Genomic DNA, 19145 nt, shown 5'->3' on the forward strand with positions numbered 1-19145 from the left:
ACCAGAAAAAAAAAGAAATTCTGATCCATTTGTGGAGTATTTTGTGAAAACACTTAGATGTGTGCAATCATAAGGCTAATCAGAGATGGAAGATAAGCGGTACGGGGAGCTAGTGAACCACTTTGTTGCGTGTCGTGAAAACAATCTTCTGATCCTTAATGTGAACCAAACAAGGGAAATGATTTCACATTTCAGAAGAAGTTGAATCATATTAATATAGTCAGAAAAGAAGTGGTGATGGTGAAAAAATACCTTGATGTTCACCTGGACAACCAAATTGACCAACAGTGCATCTGAAATCATCAATAAATCAGACTTTACTTCTGAAGAAAGCATGGGTCCTTCAGTGTATGCAGCAAGATGCTGTGTATCTTCTATGAGTCTACTGTGGAGAGCGTGACCCGCCATCTTCTGCTGGGTTAACAGCATCAGAGCAAGTGACGTAAGAAGCTCAATGAGCTGATAAAGAAGGCTGGCTCTATTCTAGTAATTTCTCTAGAACAGGGATGCTCAAGTCCAGTCCTTATGATGCGCCCCATTTTTAACACACCTGAATCAAATGAGTGGCTCGTTACCGTGCCTCTGCTGGGCTAAATGAGGGGATTGAGCCTTTTCAATTCAGGTGTGTTAGAGAAGAGATGCATCTAAAAGTTAAAGAATGGTAGCTCCTGAGGACTGGACTTGAGAACCCCTGCCCTAGAACCTCTGGAGATGATTTCACAAAGAAGAATTGTTCATAAAAAAACATTATTGACAGCAATGGACATCCTCTTCAGAAGTCTGTGAAACACCAGAGTGTCTTCAATCAAAGACTTCTCCAGATCTGGTGAAAGACAGACCACTAAAGACGACCCTTCCTGCATACAGCTATCAATATCTACAACCACTCATTGAAAAAAAAAAGCTAATGACTTACTTCAGCATTTAATTTCCCTTTGGGATTAATCTTTTTTTCAGTTTGATCTGAATTAAAAGAATATTTAGGAACAGAATTGAAAATATAGTCTGTAACTACAATTCAGCCTGCTTCCTCTGCAGTCCACTCTGAAGAGTCCTATTGTCAGAGCAACATCAAATTTCTTTGTTCACTGTATATTGTTTAAGAAAAGAAGACATATTTGAATTTCCAAGTGGTCTTCCAATGACCACTGCCAGTTTGGCTACAGAATGACCAATCTCTCTTTGCATTCATCACACACACATATGAACATACATATTTAATAAATATATGGCTTTTTTAATAGATTTTTTTTCTTCTGACAGGGAGAAAAAGGAGAACCTGGTGTAACAATTGCTGCTGATGGATCTATTTTGTCGGCACCAAGAGGCCCTCAGGGGCCAAAAGGCCCAAAGGTATAAAAGGCAACTACTAATTCCGAACAGAACCTTGTTCCCTAAATACATTTTTTTTTCCCCTTTCGAAATAATCTGGGCTATTAGGCTGAGGCATCTTTATATTTCTATCATAATTGCTGTTACTTCTATTTACATACATTTTCCATCACGCTTATCCCAGCTGGGCTGGTAAGGGGTGCTGGTGCCTATCTCCAGCTGTCAATGGGCGAGAGGAACAAACAAACAAACAACTATTCATGCACACACTCACACCTAAGGAAGATTTAGAGAAGCCAATTAACCTAAAGTGAACAACCCACCTTTTTGGACTGTGGGAGGAAGCTGGAGTACCTGGAGAAAACCCGAGCATTGCTCAGGGAGAACACGCAAACTCCATGCAGAAAGACCCCGGGCCGGAATCGAACCTGGGACCTTCTTGCTGAGAGGCAGCAGTGCTAATTACTGCAGCACTTTGCAGCCCACTGCTGTTACTTTTTGTTATCATAATTTTACAAAATAAAGAGACTTAACTGAAATAAACATAACATATAAATTCTGATCAGCTTGTTGACTGCATATAATCATTAAACATTAATTTCAGAAAATTTGTAAAACAGAAACAAAAAGCTAATATATTCTGGATACCAGAATATTATTAATATCAACAAGATATATGTATAAATTATTAATTATTGTTTTACTCTAACATTTTTCCATTTGTGCTGCTTTGTTTGCAGGGGGACCGTGGTTTGCCAGGATCTCCTGGATTTGTGGTAACTTTACAGAAATATCAAGTAGAAGCAATTAATATACTGGTGTTAGGCTCTTAATGGCTTTTTGGAAGGTTGATGATGAAGTTGTTTAAGAAACTTTGTTTGTTCCAGGGACCAATTGGACCTCCTGGTCAAAAAGGGGAATACGGCTTCCCTGGACGCCCAGTAAGTAGTTCCATCTAATGACACACTATACCAGCTGACAATGCAGTACATAATGTGATCAAATAAATGCAGCTCTGTGTAAACTGCTATTTTCTACATGTTTTAGACTCATTGTGTAAAAGCTTCTTTCACTTATTGTAGGGACGACCTGGTATGCAAGGGAGAAAAGGTGACCGAGGAGAGTCTGTTGGCCTGCCGGTAAGGAGAGACATAATGTATGGTTAAATCACTGGTAAAAAAAAAGTGCTTTTAGGTATTTTTAAATCACAGATTTAATATTATTGATTTAAGGCATCAAATCAGATTAATTGACAATGTTTATGTTAGGTGAAGGTAAAGCTGGGCATGTTTTTGTAGGCAAACTTTGCCATTATGAAGAATATAAAAAAAACAATGGAACCAACCCTTTCGTCACCTTATCACCTTTAAACCAAAAAAAAAACACATGCACCAAAAAGTTGGTATTTCTACCTGTTTTATGGCTTTTATTGAATTCCATTCAGTTCAGTAATTCTTTTTGTCTCTAATCTTATCATTTATCTTAACCTAAACTATAACCAGTATATTCCTAACTTCACATTATCCCAAGTCAAACCAAAGCTGTACCCCAAAGCCATACACATGTGACACACTTCAAGTATGAATGGACATCAAGATTGAGCAGCTCTCACACAATAAAGATTATATGTACTGGTGCATCTTACTGCAAGTCAGGCAGGCAATGGTGAGGTCTAATCCAATGTAAAGGAGGATCCAAACATTCAGGGTCACTCAGGCAGAATATCAAGACCAGACAATCCAAGATAGACATTGGCCAGAAGGGGTAACATAAGTCTGATGCCGTACTGGAGGAAAAACCATCCTTATTCAGCAGCTGCTGATCAAGGTAATGTTGAGACAGTCACTGTTTTACATCAGAGGTTACAAACTGGGACTATACCCAGTTAATGGTGAGCTATGGCCCCCATAAGGCCCTATACGATGTAGATAAATTTTGGAGAAACAGTAACCTTCCCCTGTTTATAATGGGGTAATCACTGGAAATACAATCTACTTTATTATTACTGTCATTAGTACTATTGCTATTATCAGCAATATTTGGGTGTATCTGCCTGACACTTGCCTCCGATTGCGCTGAGATAATTGGGACAAATAAAAGAATATTCTGTTCAATTCTAACTTTTTAGAGTGTAGAGTGTATCATGTTTTTGCCAACTAAAAGAGTTTGTAGGTTTATGAAGTGGTTTTACTTTAAAAGAGATCAAAGGGGATCCTTGTTATATTCTTATCATAAAAACCATGTGCAGCCAATGTCCATTTTTTCCACGGACTTACACTACCATGTGCAGAGATCAGCATCTTATTTTTATTGACTTTAATTTGATTAATACATATATTTATACATATTTTATACAATAATACATATATTTATACATATACATTAACCCCATTTCTGTTTTTCAGGGGCCTCCAGGTCCTCCAGGTCCTCCAGGTCTGCCTGGAAGAATTCTCGGACTCAATGGAGTGAGTATAAAATTATCATGGCAATATAAAAGCTTTATAATTCCACTACTTACAACTGAAATATGTTACTTTGTTTGCACTCAGTAAAATTTGAAAAATTACATTTGTCCTAATTTTTCACTTGTTTATTCTTTTAACCCTGTTTGGGTCTCCTAGTGTTTTAATCAATATTATATTAATGTAACTGTCACAATCATTAACAGCGCTAGAAAAAAATATTTATGAAACTCTGTAGTACGGTAGTTATACTAGCTTTGTAGATTTACCTGCCTCGCCATCCTGCTTACAGTGGGTAGTGGCAAGGGAAATTTGAGCAAGTAGCTTGTTTATTTTCAGACTAATATAGATTGGCAAACACTTATTCCCTGAAAAAGAATCTAGTGTATAGATTATTGCACTTTATACCTACTCAGGCTATTAGAAATTAGTTTTATTTATCTGGATATTTATGTTTCACAAAAAAAGGAAAAACAAAATAATTATGTGAAAAGGCAAATACTTGCAGTCAGTACTGTATACTTAAACTTACAGAAACAGTAAGTCAATCATTGCTTGTTTAAATGTCTGTTCTAAACTATTGCAAAGTTTAAATTTAAAAAATGTTCCTATCAGTCTGTCATATATTAAGGGGTGCAAGTAATAGTGATTTCCCAGCTATCAAAAGTTAATTATTTTTATCTACCAATCTAATTTTTTCTTTCAGTTTTTCTTGACTTAAATGAATTTTGAATACATTTTTTAGTGTAAGAAGTAACTATTTTAGTAAAACGTTAACTTTTGCTCTGAGATTTTGTCCTTTATCATTTTCAAGCAGGTTTTAGGTTTGATGACATTCAGTCTATGATCTTTTACTGTAATTCTAGGTTAGCACATGTTAACTTAATATTTCACAGATTTCAAAAACTGTAAAACTCTGCTTTCAAAAACTCTCATCAAATGATTTGCTGAAATGACAGTCTGCTCATGCTGCTCTTCTTTAAACCCAAAAGACAGTGTTCCCGGTGCGCCCCAGACCGCACTGCAAACTGGGTCGAGTAAGTCTGAGCTGGAACATCTGAATGGTTCCCTTTAGTTGGAAACGGGACCATCTGGTGGTTCTGGTGGTGTGTGGGTTTTCCAAAGCATGAAACCTCCCTGGTGCATCCTTCCCTCCCTTAATCTACCCCTCCTCTTATCTTAACAATGTCTGATAAGGCAACCTAACGGTGGATATGATGTAATTACATCAGGCTTTAACATTTGTCTTGTCCAGATTACTTAAAATGTTGCATGAAAATATTAATATTTTTTATTTTAATACAACAAATAATCAAAAGACCAAGTTCTACATGAGTAGAAAGTTGAGTTTAATGCAAGTATCAAAGACAAATGTTAATGCATGGTGTTTAAAGGGGCATGTGGATTAATATTTAGCTTATCTACTCTTTTCCTCCTCATAAGCTCAAGGATCCAATTTGCTGTTAATTAGCTTAAGTGAAACTCAGTGAGTTGGAAAGAAGGAAAAGTTTTATGTTAATCAGAGCTGGTTTACCTTCACTTTTTTAATCAGCCACTGAAAAAAATGATAAGACATTCTGCTCTGCTAAATATAGGTAGAAGTATAAAAATCTTTTGGATTGTTCTTAAAGTGATGGACCTCCATGTTCAAGCTACACACTGTAGTACAGATAATTCATGTTTCTTTCTGGTGCTGCGTTTGATTTGTTTAACTGTTCAGCATTACAGAAGAGGATTTCTTATAAAAGATATTGGGCCAAACATACAGCCATAAGTGATTTCTGCTATAAACCTGAAAATTAACAGCCCTGTTAGTAGCTGTTAATGATGTGAATTATTAGGCTGTTGTGTTCAATGAGTAAAGTGATTAAAAGTCAAGTTTGAATCTGAAGCCCCTCAGAAGGTCTCTGAGAACAAGCTGTTGTAATCTGTGTTTTCTGAGAATAAGCAGAAGCAGATCTAACTCCACATAAGTGAATTTACCCAGATCTGTATTTTAAAGCTTCCTACTTTATCCCTGCAGGATAACCTCAGTAACTGAGCATGAATCCATTGCATCCAATTTTGCTGAATTAAAAGATGTTCAGCCATGCTCTAAACATCTGATCAATTTAAGCAGTCGGGTTATTAATCTGCATCTATATGTGTGTAGGACTCATTGACAAAGAGAGACTCAGTGGGACCTAAAGGAGACAAAGGAGATGAAGGGATGCCTGGTGAGCCAGGAACACTTGGTAAGAATTGTTTCTTCGCTGATTACTTTACTGAAACTACACTCAACAACAGCATCTTCATTAAAGTCTCTTTACCTTGTGTGTTTATTGTTATTTATGCTTTAACCAACCATGATCACCCCCCAGCCCCTGCACTACCAGATGGAATAGTGGTGAGTGAAAATTAGCTTTGCACTTTATGTCTGCATAAGATAGAATCACTTATAAAAGTCATCCAAAGATCATATTCTTGATAGGCTGTCAAACACATGATTGTTTTAAATTAGACTCAAACATAATTTATGAGTTCTGTTTTTTTTAAATGTTGGACTATGATAGAAAAAGATGAAGTCGATTGATCGATCTTAGCTGATTGGACATTTCTGTGGTTGATAACTCAGGGAGCTAAAGGAGATCATGGATCCAAAGGGGAAAAAGGAGAAAAGGGCGACGAAGGTCTGCCTGGTCCTCCAGGATTCCCAGGAAAATCTGGGCTTGTGGTGAGTTCAGCTGGTTTCAGAAAATAAATTCAGCTAAATTCAATGAAGTTCTGTTGTGTTTTAATGTCAAACGGTTATTCTACAAGAAATACAAAAGACACCTGTCAGAATATATGAGAGATAATGATGAGCCAATGATACAAAAGTTTGTTATTCTTGTTATTTTATATCAAGCTTTAGCGACAGGAATGTTTCTTCATACAGTTAAGATTAGAAAATTCTTCCCTTCATCTCTATATCTTGAAGACTACGAAGACTAATTTTAATCCTAATCAGGCTGTATGTCAAAGCTGCTGCTTATTAAACCTCAAATGTTATTAAACATTATTAAACATGAGTTTTGCTAGCTCAGAGGAAATACCAGTTAAAAAAAAAAACATTATTTGTGTCTCCAGGGTCCAAAGGGGGAGTCCATTGTGGGCCCCCCAGGTCCAGCAGGTTCTCCCGGTCAACCTGGACCTCCTGGGCTTGGAAGACCTGGACCCCGAGGCCCGCCTGGCCCAGCTGGGCCACCTGGACCGGCCCCTCCTTATGGATTAGGTAACTTTTTTTGAGAAAAAACAAATAATTAGAATTGGGTTGCCCTTAGCTAACAAACTGTTTAGGCTATGTAAATTGTAAAGCTTTTGTAAAACTGTAAGAAAATATATATGACCATTTGACAATGCTTGCCACCTCATATCTAAAGCACTTACAGAACTGGAGAGGTCACTCAGTGAAAGACTACGGTTCCTTAGGTGCAAAAAGTAACACTATTGCATATCCTTCCTCCCTGCTGCTATTAGAACTTTTAGATTTTTTTTGCTCCCAAAAGACCCAAAACATGTTTGCAGCTCAACTCTTATTTGACAGTGTTTATCTGCTCAGAAGTAATCAATGTCTTTATTTTTAGTTTTCCCGTCTATTTTACAGTTTTATAAGGTCCAGGTGTTCGTTCTACATTTATACTTTGATTTTTTTTCTCTAAATGGACTGTTGTTTTATTGTTTATCTTAAACATGTTTCATTTAATCCAAGTTTCCAAGTTTTTTTAAGTCCACAGTGATTTTTGTTATTTTCCATATTATATATTTGGTGTACCTGTATGTTTTCATTATTGCCTCACTGCTTCTCCACTGTAGGACAATGAAAGGTATATCTATTCTTCTAACGCATGTCTTGTCCTTAGATGTCACTGTCCCTGGTCCTCCTGGTCCTCCCGGTCCACCAGGATCCCCAGGTTATGCAAACCCGGTAAGATAAGCACTCCAAGTTCAGCTGTACAATCGGTAGATGATCCACCAAAGTGTCACAAAGTGCCAGCACTGATATTGTGATGGGGTGTGATCAGGTGATGACTTTCAAGACAGTCCAAGCTCTCACCAGAGAGACGCAGCGAGCAGCTGAGGGAACATTGGCATACGTCTCACAGAAGGGAGGAGAGCTATACGTCCGAGCACGCAACGGGTGGCGCAAAATACCGGTTGGTACTATGTTTGTCAGTTTCCGATTTACATTTCTTTATGTTATACTCATATCTGTGCAGTGGGTATTGACTGGCTTGTCAGAGTGATGCTTGGAGAAATGCAGCTATCAGATTACAAAAGCCATGCAGGGGGAAATGCAAACACATCCAAAAATTTGTAAAACTTAGAAGTACTAGAATAAACTTTTTGGTCTCTATGTAAAAAGCACATCATCCTGAATAGACCATCCCCATCACAAAACATATATGCAGCAACATGAAGATCGGCTCTGTTCTAGGAACCCATCTAGAACCTCTGGAGATATTTTCACAAGAAAAAAAAAACATTTGTAAAATGAAGAAAATGATGGACAACAATGGTTATCATCTTCAAAAGACAAATCAAACACCAAGGTTGTCTTCAAGCAAAGACTTCTACAGATCAGACCTCTGCAGAAGATCCTTCCTGAATACAGTTATCCACATCTATAAGAACTAACTGAAAAGGGCTAACGAGTTGCTTCAACATTTGATTTCCTTTTGGGATTAATCAAGTATTTTTCTAATTAAGTCCTGTGGAGATGCTTCACAAAATAAGGAACCTCAATGCAGAGAAAATCTGCATAAGAATCTCATGTATTTCTCTTCCTAGTTTTGGACTAAATTGTTTTGGTTTTAAAAACTCCTGATATTGTAGATTGTGGTTGGCATAGAAGCAATGTGCAAACATACTATAGTCGTTGATTAGACACTGTGCCATCAATGTTTCTGTCAGCATTTACTTTCACTTATGTGATGTATTTCAACTGACTTTACCTGTGGGCATGAAAGTATATCTGTGATTTTATTAGAATTATACAAAAATTGTCACATATGGCAACTGTAAAAATGTCTATATATCAAATAAATAACTTACATTGTTTCACCTGCTTTTTTTTCTTAGCTGGGGGAGCTGATCCCTAAGGAAGCTTCTTCACCAGAAGCATCGCAAGCTCTGAGCAGAGCAGGAGATTGGAGCAGACTGCAAGGAGTTCACAGCCAGGTTTGTGCAAACATACATGCAAATGTTTGTATTTCTAGGACTTTATCTTGACAGGTATTCATTTTAGTTTCTGCTATTTACTATTACTCTAACCATTACCAGTGTATTCCTAACTTTATCCTAAAGCTAATTCTTACAATACCTCTACATCTACTCAATATCATAAAAAAAACAGGGGCCTGCTATATTATGACCAGACTTTGTTTTCCATTAGGCCTCTTGGTCCTCGGTAGGGTAGTAAATATACCAGAAAAGGTTTTAAATAGGTAACGAAACAGCTTCTTCCCCACTGCCATCAGACAGCTGAACTGTTGAGAAAACTTTAAATCTGCAGCATAAATATTAATGCTCTTATCTGCCATATCAATGCCTTTTTGCAACATGTTGTTTCTCCCACAATGTTTAAATTTTATTTCTGTGCACTTTAAGAAACGGAAATGTCATGAAAGCTGTACAAAACAAAATTTCATTTTGTATACACTCTGTGTATTGAAAATGACAATAAAAGTTGTCTAAGTCTAAGCAAAGACATAAACAGTCATACTCTATCCAGAAGTGTCAAGTAACAAAGTGCAAATACTTCATTACTGTTCTTAAGTAAACTTTTTAGGTATCTATACTTTAGTATATTACTTATTTTTCTTCCTATTTCTGACTTCTACTCATTACATTTCCACAGAAGTATCTGCTTTTTCTATTCCTTACATTTTTAAAACAAATGTTACTCGTTAATATTGGCTTCGGTTTAATGTTTATAAATATTTATTTCCCGTCATGTGTGCCATCCAATGCAGATCATTGGCGCCATCCACATCTAGTGAAAACTAGTGTAATTGGATGAGTTATATAATGCAAACACTCATTGGTAAACTAAAGGAAATCATCACAAGCAAGCAGGTGTTCTTTAAACTGCAAACATGAATTGTCTATGCCGTGCTACAATGTTGGATTCAGAAAAAGATGTTGAAATGTCTGAAAGGTCGGAAACAGGCGAGAGCGTATCGGGAGACCAACAAGACCTCCCTCATCCTTGGCCCTATCTCAAAGAATTTTTTCGAAATAGTCGAAAAATTAAGCCTTTAATTCATATGGTGGCATCTGGCTGTTTTTTTTAAAGGTTACTTTTTACTTTTATACTTTAAGTAGTTTTTGGAGCACATACTTTTTTACTTTTACTTGAGTAAAGAGGTCAAGTTGATACTTCAACTTTTACCAGAGTGTTTTTAAACTGCAGTATCTATACTTCTACTGAAGTAACAAATGTGTGAACTTTTGACACCACTGACTATCTATAAACCAACTATCTTTTTGAATCATCTTGCATGAATTTCTTTGATTAGGAATTACAGGAGGGGAGTAGGGGATATCAACCCAGCTACATTTTGCCACAGACCTTTGAGGCCATACCTGGAGTAAGTATAACACACTCATGCACGTTCTATGTGTATGCATCTGAGTCTCTCACTATGAACCAACTGTTTGGTACTTTGCTCCACTTCAGCCACATTGAGTTGCTTCTGCCTTTACATCTCCTACTGTTTATTTTTCATCTGCTTTACTTTCTTGTCTGAGTTCAGCTCCATTTAGTGGCCCTGAACGCGCCTCTCAAAGGGGACATGCGTGGCATCCGTGGTGCAGACTTCCAGTGCCACCAGCAAGCACGCTCCAGGGGACTTACCTCTACCTACAGGGCTTTCCTCTCCTCACACCTCCAGGACTTGGCAACAATTGTAAAGAAAGCTGACCGCAATGACCTTCCTGTGGTTAATTTGAGAGTAAGAAAATCCTTCTATTCTACTTTTTTCTCTAGTTCAGCCTTTCACAGTAAGATTTCTTATCCCTTGTATTTGTTTTATTTTGTTTTTGTTTTTTTATTAATGGATTTAATTTGAGTGAAATCATTAATTGCATTTTAAAAGAATGTATCAGTTAACTTTGTTTTTGTCCACTGCTGTCAGGGTGAAGTATTATTTACAAGCTGGAACTCCATCTTCTCTGGGAATGGAGGAGTGTTTAACCCATCAACACCTATCTATTCTTTTGATGGACGCAATATAATGACCGATCCTGCGTGGTGAGTTGATATTAGCAGCAAGCAAAATCCTGCTTTTAAAAAGTCTTAAAAGTGAACATGCGAGGTGCTACTTTTGCGGGTGATTAAAGAGAATATTGTTCCATCCTAATCACCATAATTCCTGGATATTTAGCTGAGGCACCTAAGTGAGAACAAACTTATACTTTCAATTTTAATTATTGTATTAAAGCCAACTTTATTTATAAAGGACTTCATAAGCAGAAAGCACTGACCAAAGAATGCATAATTAATTTAAACAAAGGCATTCAAATTCTGAGGAAAATAAGATTTAAAAAAAATTGTCAAATAATCTAAGTAGCAACATCAAACACACCACTAACTAGAAAAAGTTAAATCACCAGCTCAAATACCAAATAGAGTTGGGACTTAAGAGCAGATTTAAAAATATTCCTTGACCAGCCTCTACTTTCCATTAAAGAATAATCCTGCCACCACACCTTCCTTAACATTTAACACAGTAACTATAGGTATGTAATGGATTCATTTCTACCATGCCAGGGAATTTGCATCACACTGCAGGCAAACCCCAGATATGTATCGTTATTTCAGAGCAACACTACTACAACTCAAATGTTGAAGCAAAAAGCCAATAATTCATCACACACATTTATTGCTTTGGTTTTGTATTGATTTAACTAAGAGAAAAATGTACAATGCATTTAGCCATTGTTTGAATGGCTGGTGACATAACATGTGTGTGTCAAGTGGTTCACACTTTTTTGTTTGGGATTGAGGCCCCGTCCACAAACGCACAAATTTTTCACCAAACCAGCCTCTCATCCACACGAAGCCGGCGTTTCGGGGGTCTGTAAACGATCATTTTTTTATTCAGCCTTCAGAGTGGGAAGATTCTGAAACGCCGTTTTCGCGTTTCCATCTTTACGCCCTAACCGCATATTTTTTTTTACACGCATGCGTCATAGCGTCGCCTCTACACACGCATGCGCGACCAGTATCACAACAACAATGGCGCCGTTGCTAATGCTACTCACCCTGCTGTCGGGCTTACAACAGAATCTTCTTCTTCTGGAATATCTCCAGGAAGAACAGAGCAATATCGACGACATAGTTCAGCACCTGAATTTCACTTAACCACGAAAATGGACCCGCAGGGCAACCATGTATAAATATTAGTGCCAAGCCCAAAAATTCGTCGTTTATTTTTGCTTTGGCACCACAGCGCCACTTACAGGCCTGGCATACATTTTGCAGCGTTTTCATGCATTCGTGTGGACGCTCACATTTATTTTACGTCTCCGTCTTTACGGCAAACGTTTTGGAAAAAATCAGCGTTTCGTGTTCGTTTTGACTTCGTGTGGACGGGGCCTGAAACTGCAGGTTTCCCCCACTTGAAAAGGCAGCTTGCTTCCAGAGATTTCACAGGATTTCACTCAGAACAACAAAGTTAATTCTTTCCGTTTTTCTTTTTTATTTGAAAGTTTAATCAACCACAGTAGCATTGATAATAGTAGTAGTAGGTTGAAAAACCTTTAAATATAAACACAGAGAAACAATGATTAACATCCTTCAAATAACCAAATTATTCCCTGAAGAAAATATAAGATTTAAACCCAAAATCAAACATATTCAAAGCATTATTAAGTGATACATTTTTACATTATAGAATTGATTTACTTTCTCAATTACATTTTAAAAAATTACTTTTTTTTTTTCTTTTTTTTAAATAATATTTTAACATTTTAATCTGAATATTCAAACAATTTCTGACACACTGGCTCCTTCTCTTTGGAACAAACTTTCTTGCAGTGCATTCACCCAGGCACCCTCATAGTGCTCATTGCTGCCCACTGAGTTAACATCTTATCTTCACCTGGAGTCTATCTCCAGGGAGACACTCTTCCCTATACTCAGAGGAAGGCGGGGCATGAATTCAGCTCAACAATGTGTGTCATCTGCATAAAAATCTAAACTAATAATGTTGTTTATTATATTTTAAATTGGGGGGAGCATCTAGATATCGATTAGGAGGGTTCCTAATTTAGGCCTTTGGGAAATGCTCATGATTTTTATGGTCTTTGATGTAAAGTTACCTTCTAAGCAAAGAAAAAGTCCCTGTCCTTTAAGAAAGATTTAAACCAGTCCAGTGGTGTGCTAGTTTTCCAGGTGCTCTAATAAAACAGAGTGATAAAGTATTTAATGCAGCACTAAGGTCCAATAATACCAGCACTGTGGTTCTTCCACAATCTGCATTTCTACCGATGACAGTGAGCACCTTAAGAAAAAGGTCTGACTGGAAGACATAAAGGTGATTAGTTATTAGAAGGAGGCTTTTTCAGTCATCATACTGATTAAGGAGAGGGTTAAGATGTTCTGCAGTAGCAGCTTCTCCAAGTTATTCTTTTTCAAAAGCTGTTTGATATTTGCTGTCTTTAGGGCCTGGAGAAAAACACCTGACAAAAGGGATGTGTTTATTATTTGAGCTGAATCACCGGTAATGACAGGCATAGCTTTTCATAAGGAAATCTGTGGGTAAACATTGATATTGTAGGAGGAAGACCTCGGAAGGTTTCCAATTTCTTCCAAGTTGTTGTGATGTATTGGGTGAAATTTTGGAAATATCAAAATCAGTTCTAGTTGGAGAAAACTGTGGTGCTAGAGCTGAAGCTGTTACAGACAACCACTATGATATTTGGGGTTTTTTTCAATAGAGAAGTTATTAAATTTTTTTCAGGGTCTGGTAGGATGGCAAATAAAACTGTAAGGGAAGGTAGATGAGTAAATCTGTTTAAAGGTTTCAGTAGTGCCCTCCTTAAAAATTTCTTTTCTTTTGATGTCTCTCTGGCTGAGTTACTAGAAATTATGCTTTCAAAAATAATCATCAATTGGTCTGATTGGGCAACATCAGTTAGAGAGACCTAAAAAGGTTTAAACCCTTATTGATGATCAGTCCAAAATACATCCCTGAGTACGTTTGCTCTATAACAGAGTTTGTATTGTACTTCTATCAACAGAAATGCCAATGTCATTTTTTAAGTCTAGAATAATAGTAATTACATACATTTATCACAGATAAAAGGTCATTAAAATGATCGGAAAAAGTTGGTTTTTAGGCCATTAAATATTCAAGAACATGTTTTTTACTGGGCTATTTATCCAGAGAGTCAAATGATCAAGAAATAAAATTGCCCAGAAATCACTTAATGAATCTTTAAACAAGATGGCCAATCCTCCATCTTTCTCTTGCTGTCTACTCTCAGAAAGAAATTTGCTGTTTTGCTTTGTTGATCATGATTAAAGTAACTAGGTAAATAACGTAGAAAATTAAGTACGTCTTAATTAGGAAACTACGTTGTTGGCTTTATTGTAAAAATAAGAGAAAAAAAGGTCAAGATTTCAAGTTCAATCTTTCCTACTGAAGACTAAAGAGGAAGAATATCTTTAGGGAGAATCTGCAAGCTCTCCTTTGAGATAGTTGATCCCTCCTCTACTTCCTGTAGGCCGGAGAAGCAGGTGTGGCACGGCTCGACCACGGTTGGCATCCGGCTGACCACCAACTACTGCGAGGCGTGGAGGACAGGCGACATGGCGGTGACGGGCCAGGCTGCACTCCTGCAGACGGGACGGCTTTTAGGACAACACCCACGCTCCTGCTCCAACAGCTACATAGTGCTGTGTATAGAGAACACATATGTGGGAAACACACATGAAAGGAGAACCTGAGGAAGCACACAGATTATTATACATGCAGGCATGTTGAAAGTGGAAAATATGCTTAGGGGAACAAATTTAGGCACATGAAACACATTTAGATACACTTTTTGTTTTTAGTTCCACACATAAAATCTGGTGGAAGACAGCAGCTCCCCAAGTCCGTCCATTTCTAGATTAGCTATTTTTTCTAGTCTCAGATTGAAATATAAAAAAAATAGTCAGTGTTTGAGAGCTGCTGTCTTCTCACCATTTCTGGTGCTAATGATCTAATTAGACACAATCTCAATTTTTGGGACCTTCCTCTCTTCAAAACAGGAAAGACAGTAGAACATACTATTTTACTAAAACACGTGTTGATCTTTATGGGTGAGGCAATAAAGTGGATACTCAGCTAAACCTTCCAATATTTACAGCCAGAGGAAAATATATATTACATTTTTTTAAACTTGCAATTGGGGGACCATGCCTATGGCGGATATATGCCAACTAGGTTTACAACTAGGTTTTATTTTTATATATTTGATCCCTTTGGCCACTATAACCCATGTTAGTTCACCTGGAATGAAACCAGAGTAACCAGACTGTGATTGTCTTTATACAGTGGTATGCCCAAGTACAGTAGATAAACAAAGCAATTACCTGTTCACATTGTGCCGTTGAGTTGGTTCTCATACACATACACACATACATATATGAATATATATGTATATATATATATATATACATATGTATACATATATTAATGGAAAATCAGAGTTGTTTTCTTTTTCTAGATAAATAAAATATGCCTTTAAAACGAGAAATTGACGAAAACAAAGAAATTCTAAGTTCTTCCCATGACTGTTGGTTACTGTTCATTTGTTTGTGTTTTTTTTGTAATACTATAGAGGTAGTTTTTTGTTTGAAGCGCACTAAATGATAACTTCCTCTCACCAAGCTTTGATTGAAATGTTCTGCCTGTAAACTTGAGTGTTAGTTTTTCAGCTGTCTGATTTTATGTTGCGTTTAAACAAAAACTTGACTCTCTTGAACTTACCTACTGGTGCTCACTAAATAAAGTGTCTGTTTTTTCTTGTTTTTTAAACATTTGCTCTTGTTTTTTTCTTTGGAAACACCGTCAAAAACGTAAATGTGTCATAAACCTAGATCAAGGCATTTTTATATTTTTTGTGCATCTTCTTTCACTCAGTTTTTCATTAATATGCTTAAATATAGTGTAACAGCTTCTTTAGTAGGGCCATTTTGCAGCTTATCCCTCTTGAAAAGAATGTCAGTAAATGTCTGCTGGATAGCTCAGATATAGGAAATTGTAACAAAAAATGAAATAGTGGTCCATGCAAAAATTTAATAATAAGAAAACTTGAAATAAACCTCTTTATTAAATCTGTAAAATAACTTAATGATTTGAATTATTGAAACAAGCTAACCTCTTAACTATACTTTGATTTATTTAGATCAACCTATGTCAGAACTTAGCTTTGTTTTGTCAATTTTCCAGGACTGTGTCCCCAAACCAGATAAATCTGCTGTATAGTAATGATATCTGAACACTGACACTTTTCCTCAAGCTAGAATAATTATGAAGTTGAATAAAAACTTGATTTATCCCTATTTGATTAGAAATTTAAACCTTTTAGGTAATTTCTTCAATCACTCAAAGCAATTCCAGCAAAAAAATCAGCCTATAGATGACTAGAAAGTAAGCCTTTAATTCAATTCAGTTTATTTATATAGCGCCAATTCACAACACGTCATCTCAAGGCACTTTACAAAGACAATTCAACCAGATCATACAGTCAAACCTATTCAAAGTTTTCTATCTAAGGAAAACCAGTTGATTGCATCAACTTATTGACTATTATCCCTCACACCAAGCACGCTTGCAGCGACAGTGGAGAGGAAAAACTCCCTTTTAACAGGAAAAAACATCCAGCAGAACCAGGCTCATGGTGAGCGCCCATCTGCCGAGGTCGACTGGGGTTCAAGGAGACAGAAAAAGAGATACAAAAGGCAACTGTCAACCAGTTCCACAGGCAGCCTGTCAAGGAAACGCACAGCCAGGCAGAGGAGCTCCGAGCAAACTCCCATGTCACAGGATGAAAGAGAGCACATCCAGTTAGTCACAATTAGAGAAACAGGACTACGCTGAAACACGGGCCAAACTCCAACCTCTATAAACAAATATGGTGATGGGAGCAGCACAGCTGATATTTAAAGACGTTAAAAAAGACCTTTAAAGACTGAAGGATGAGTACGCAGAAGATAAATGGGTGGATCACAAAATGCAAGGATTTAAGAACAGAAAAATTAGAAATATAACATTTTCAAACCAGGACAGGAAATATTGTCAGGACGTATATTTTTCTGTACTACCTTTTCTTGAACTTCTCCAGGTCTGGAAAATATAAATCCATCATTTTAGAGACTGCAAAAAGATTCAGGGTAGTAGAAACATTAACTCTTAATTTCCTCATAAAACTGATGCAAAATGTTACAATGTTATAAAAAAAACAAAAAAAAACAGCCAAGTTTTAACAAAAGCTTTGTTTTATTAAATTGATTTGTACAGCACATCTTAATCACAAATATTCACTACTTTGTTTCAGATCTAAAAAAACAAACAAAAAAACCAAAAAACAAATAAAGGATGTGCTTCAATATCCAAAAGTTTTGTAAAACGTCCACTTATTGCACCAGAGCCTAAAGATGTTAGTCCCATGCTTGACATTAGAATATCCGGTTACAAGAAAGAAGGAAAGAAAACAGAATGGGGGGGGAGAACAGGGGAACAGCTGAAAACACGTCGTGGACCAACATCTCTGAACAAACATAGATGAAAGTTATTCCACAAGTTTTTAATCCCAACCAACGCAATGCAGACTCTAAAAATCCTGCTGATAAAATCCATGATTTAGAAAACAAAAATCTTTAAAACAGACTTGTTATCTGGTTCAAATCAAACATCTGCTCACCTAAAGTTTTAAAGCACCTCACTCCATATAAACACCAAATCGATCTGGAATTAAAACCTCAGAAAAACAGTGTGTTTAGAAAATAGGACAATAGACAGAATAAAATCCTGTTCTGTAAGACAAAAAATGATTGGTAAAACAAGTTTACCTCAATCTTATATTCATTTTAAATTTTTTTAGGGGGGTAACATAAAAAAAAAAGTATATCAACAGATGAAAAGTTGGGAAAATTACACATTTGAAGTTTCCTCTCAGACGTCACAATAGGATTTCCTATCTAATACATAAAATCCTCCTAGGTGCACCTCATAGTATAATAGGCCACAAACAATGTCAAAGACAAAAAGTAGATTACGTTCAACAGGTTTTTGTTTGCAGCAGCGCAAGGCCAGATTAACTGAAAAACATACTTTGAAAACTGGCAGTGAAGTATTTCTGAAGATCCAACACAAGCAAACTCATCTGAAAGAATTTAGGAGCTGACTTTGGGTGACAAATTGAAAGGCTTTGCTTTTTTGTACCGTATTTCTTTTACACTCAGTTTTTCAATTTGGCAGTGCTATTACTATAACAAAAACAAAGAATTATTTTAGTCAGCAGGAAATGATAAAGTGTATACGGTTAACAATTAGAGCAAAACGACCATTAATACCTATCCTGCTAGTCAAGGAAAACACTAATCCGAACCATAAATCAACTCTTCTGCCGCCGCAATCGAAGGCAAATGTCATTGAAAAGAAATAACCGCAAGAGAAAGCCGACAATCACGGAAAACATTCAAACAGGTTGCTATATAAAAAAAAAAAAAAAATAAGTGTGGGGGGATTAGGTCATAGCCATGGCCGCGCTTCGAGGAGAGCTTCTGCCGTTGATACGCGTCCCTGAGAAATACGATCCAGGATTGTTTGCTGGGTTTCTCCTGAATCAGAAGGATTAGAGGCGCTTTAACATGCGGCCCTGTGGATGCATTTATATGCCAGCTTTCTGACACCACGTCCCCTCCCATGATTCCTACAGTGATGAGGACAGAAAACCTGCTCTTTTCACTGGAGCCCATTTAAGTCAGACCCAACTAAATGTGCCACAATTTATTAGCTAAATAAATACTTAAACATGTCGATTAAAGATGAAGTCAATTAGAGTGAAACATTGCCTAATTTTAAAATGAACTGTAATAACACAAAAGAAAATGTAATATTTGATAATAAACATCTGCTTTTTATTCTATAGTTGGATACTTTAACGCATTATTAAAATTATTCTGAATTTAGAGGTCGGGGCTACTACTGCACCTCTCAATATAATCTGATATGCTGGGCAGGTTCAACAAGGAAATGTTGGGTATAATCAATAACAGTAAATTACTTAAAATGCCACTACATTTAATGAAATGCTAAAAGAGTTCTATACATC

The 19145-nt window shown here is 36.7% G+C and overlaps 1 protein-coding gene across 1 annotated transcript in view; it reads left to right on the forward strand.

The window, feature by feature from the left end:
• LOC107101792 (collagen alpha-1(XV) chain-like) overlaps positions 1 to 15430 on the forward strand; it is a 39589-nt gene extending 24159 nt beyond the window's left edge. The window contains exons 27-42 of the mRNA XM_015400843.1: positions 1264 to 1353; positions 2073 to 2108; positions 2220 to 2273; positions 2415 to 2471; positions 3738 to 3797; positions 5947 to 6028; positions 6155 to 6180; positions 6409 to 6507; positions 6903 to 7047; positions 7676 to 7740; positions 7838 to 7969; positions 8895 to 8993; positions 10334 to 10405; positions 10571 to 10768; positions 10952 to 11067; positions 14547 to 15430. Coding sequence (XP_015256329.1) covers positions 1264 to 1353; positions 2073 to 2108; positions 2220 to 2273; positions 2415 to 2471; positions 3738 to 3797; positions 5947 to 6028; positions 6155 to 6180; positions 6409 to 6507; positions 6903 to 7047; positions 7676 to 7740; positions 7838 to 7969; positions 8895 to 8993; positions 10334 to 10405; positions 10571 to 10768; positions 10952 to 11067; positions 14547 to 14769 — 1554 coding nt within the window. The 3' untranslated portion in view covers positions 14770 to 15430. The remainder of the gene's footprint in view (positions 1 to 1263; positions 1354 to 2072; positions 2109 to 2219; positions 2274 to 2414; positions 2472 to 3737; positions 3798 to 5946; positions 6029 to 6154; positions 6181 to 6408; positions 6508 to 6902; positions 7048 to 7675; positions 7741 to 7837; positions 7970 to 8894; positions 8994 to 10333; positions 10406 to 10570; positions 10769 to 10951; positions 11068 to 14546) is intronic.
• Positions 15431 to 19145: the final 3715 nt, after the last annotated feature.

This window comes from Cyprinodon variegatus, unplaced genomic scaffold (genome assembly GCF_000732505.1).
Source record: "Cyprinodon variegatus isolate N-32 unplaced genomic scaffold, C_variegatus-1.0 Scaffold1154, whole genome shotgun sequence".
In the NCBI taxonomy this organism is placed as follows: Eukaryota; Metazoa; Chordata; class Actinopteri; order Cyprinodontiformes; family Cyprinodontidae; genus Cyprinodon; species Cyprinodon variegatus.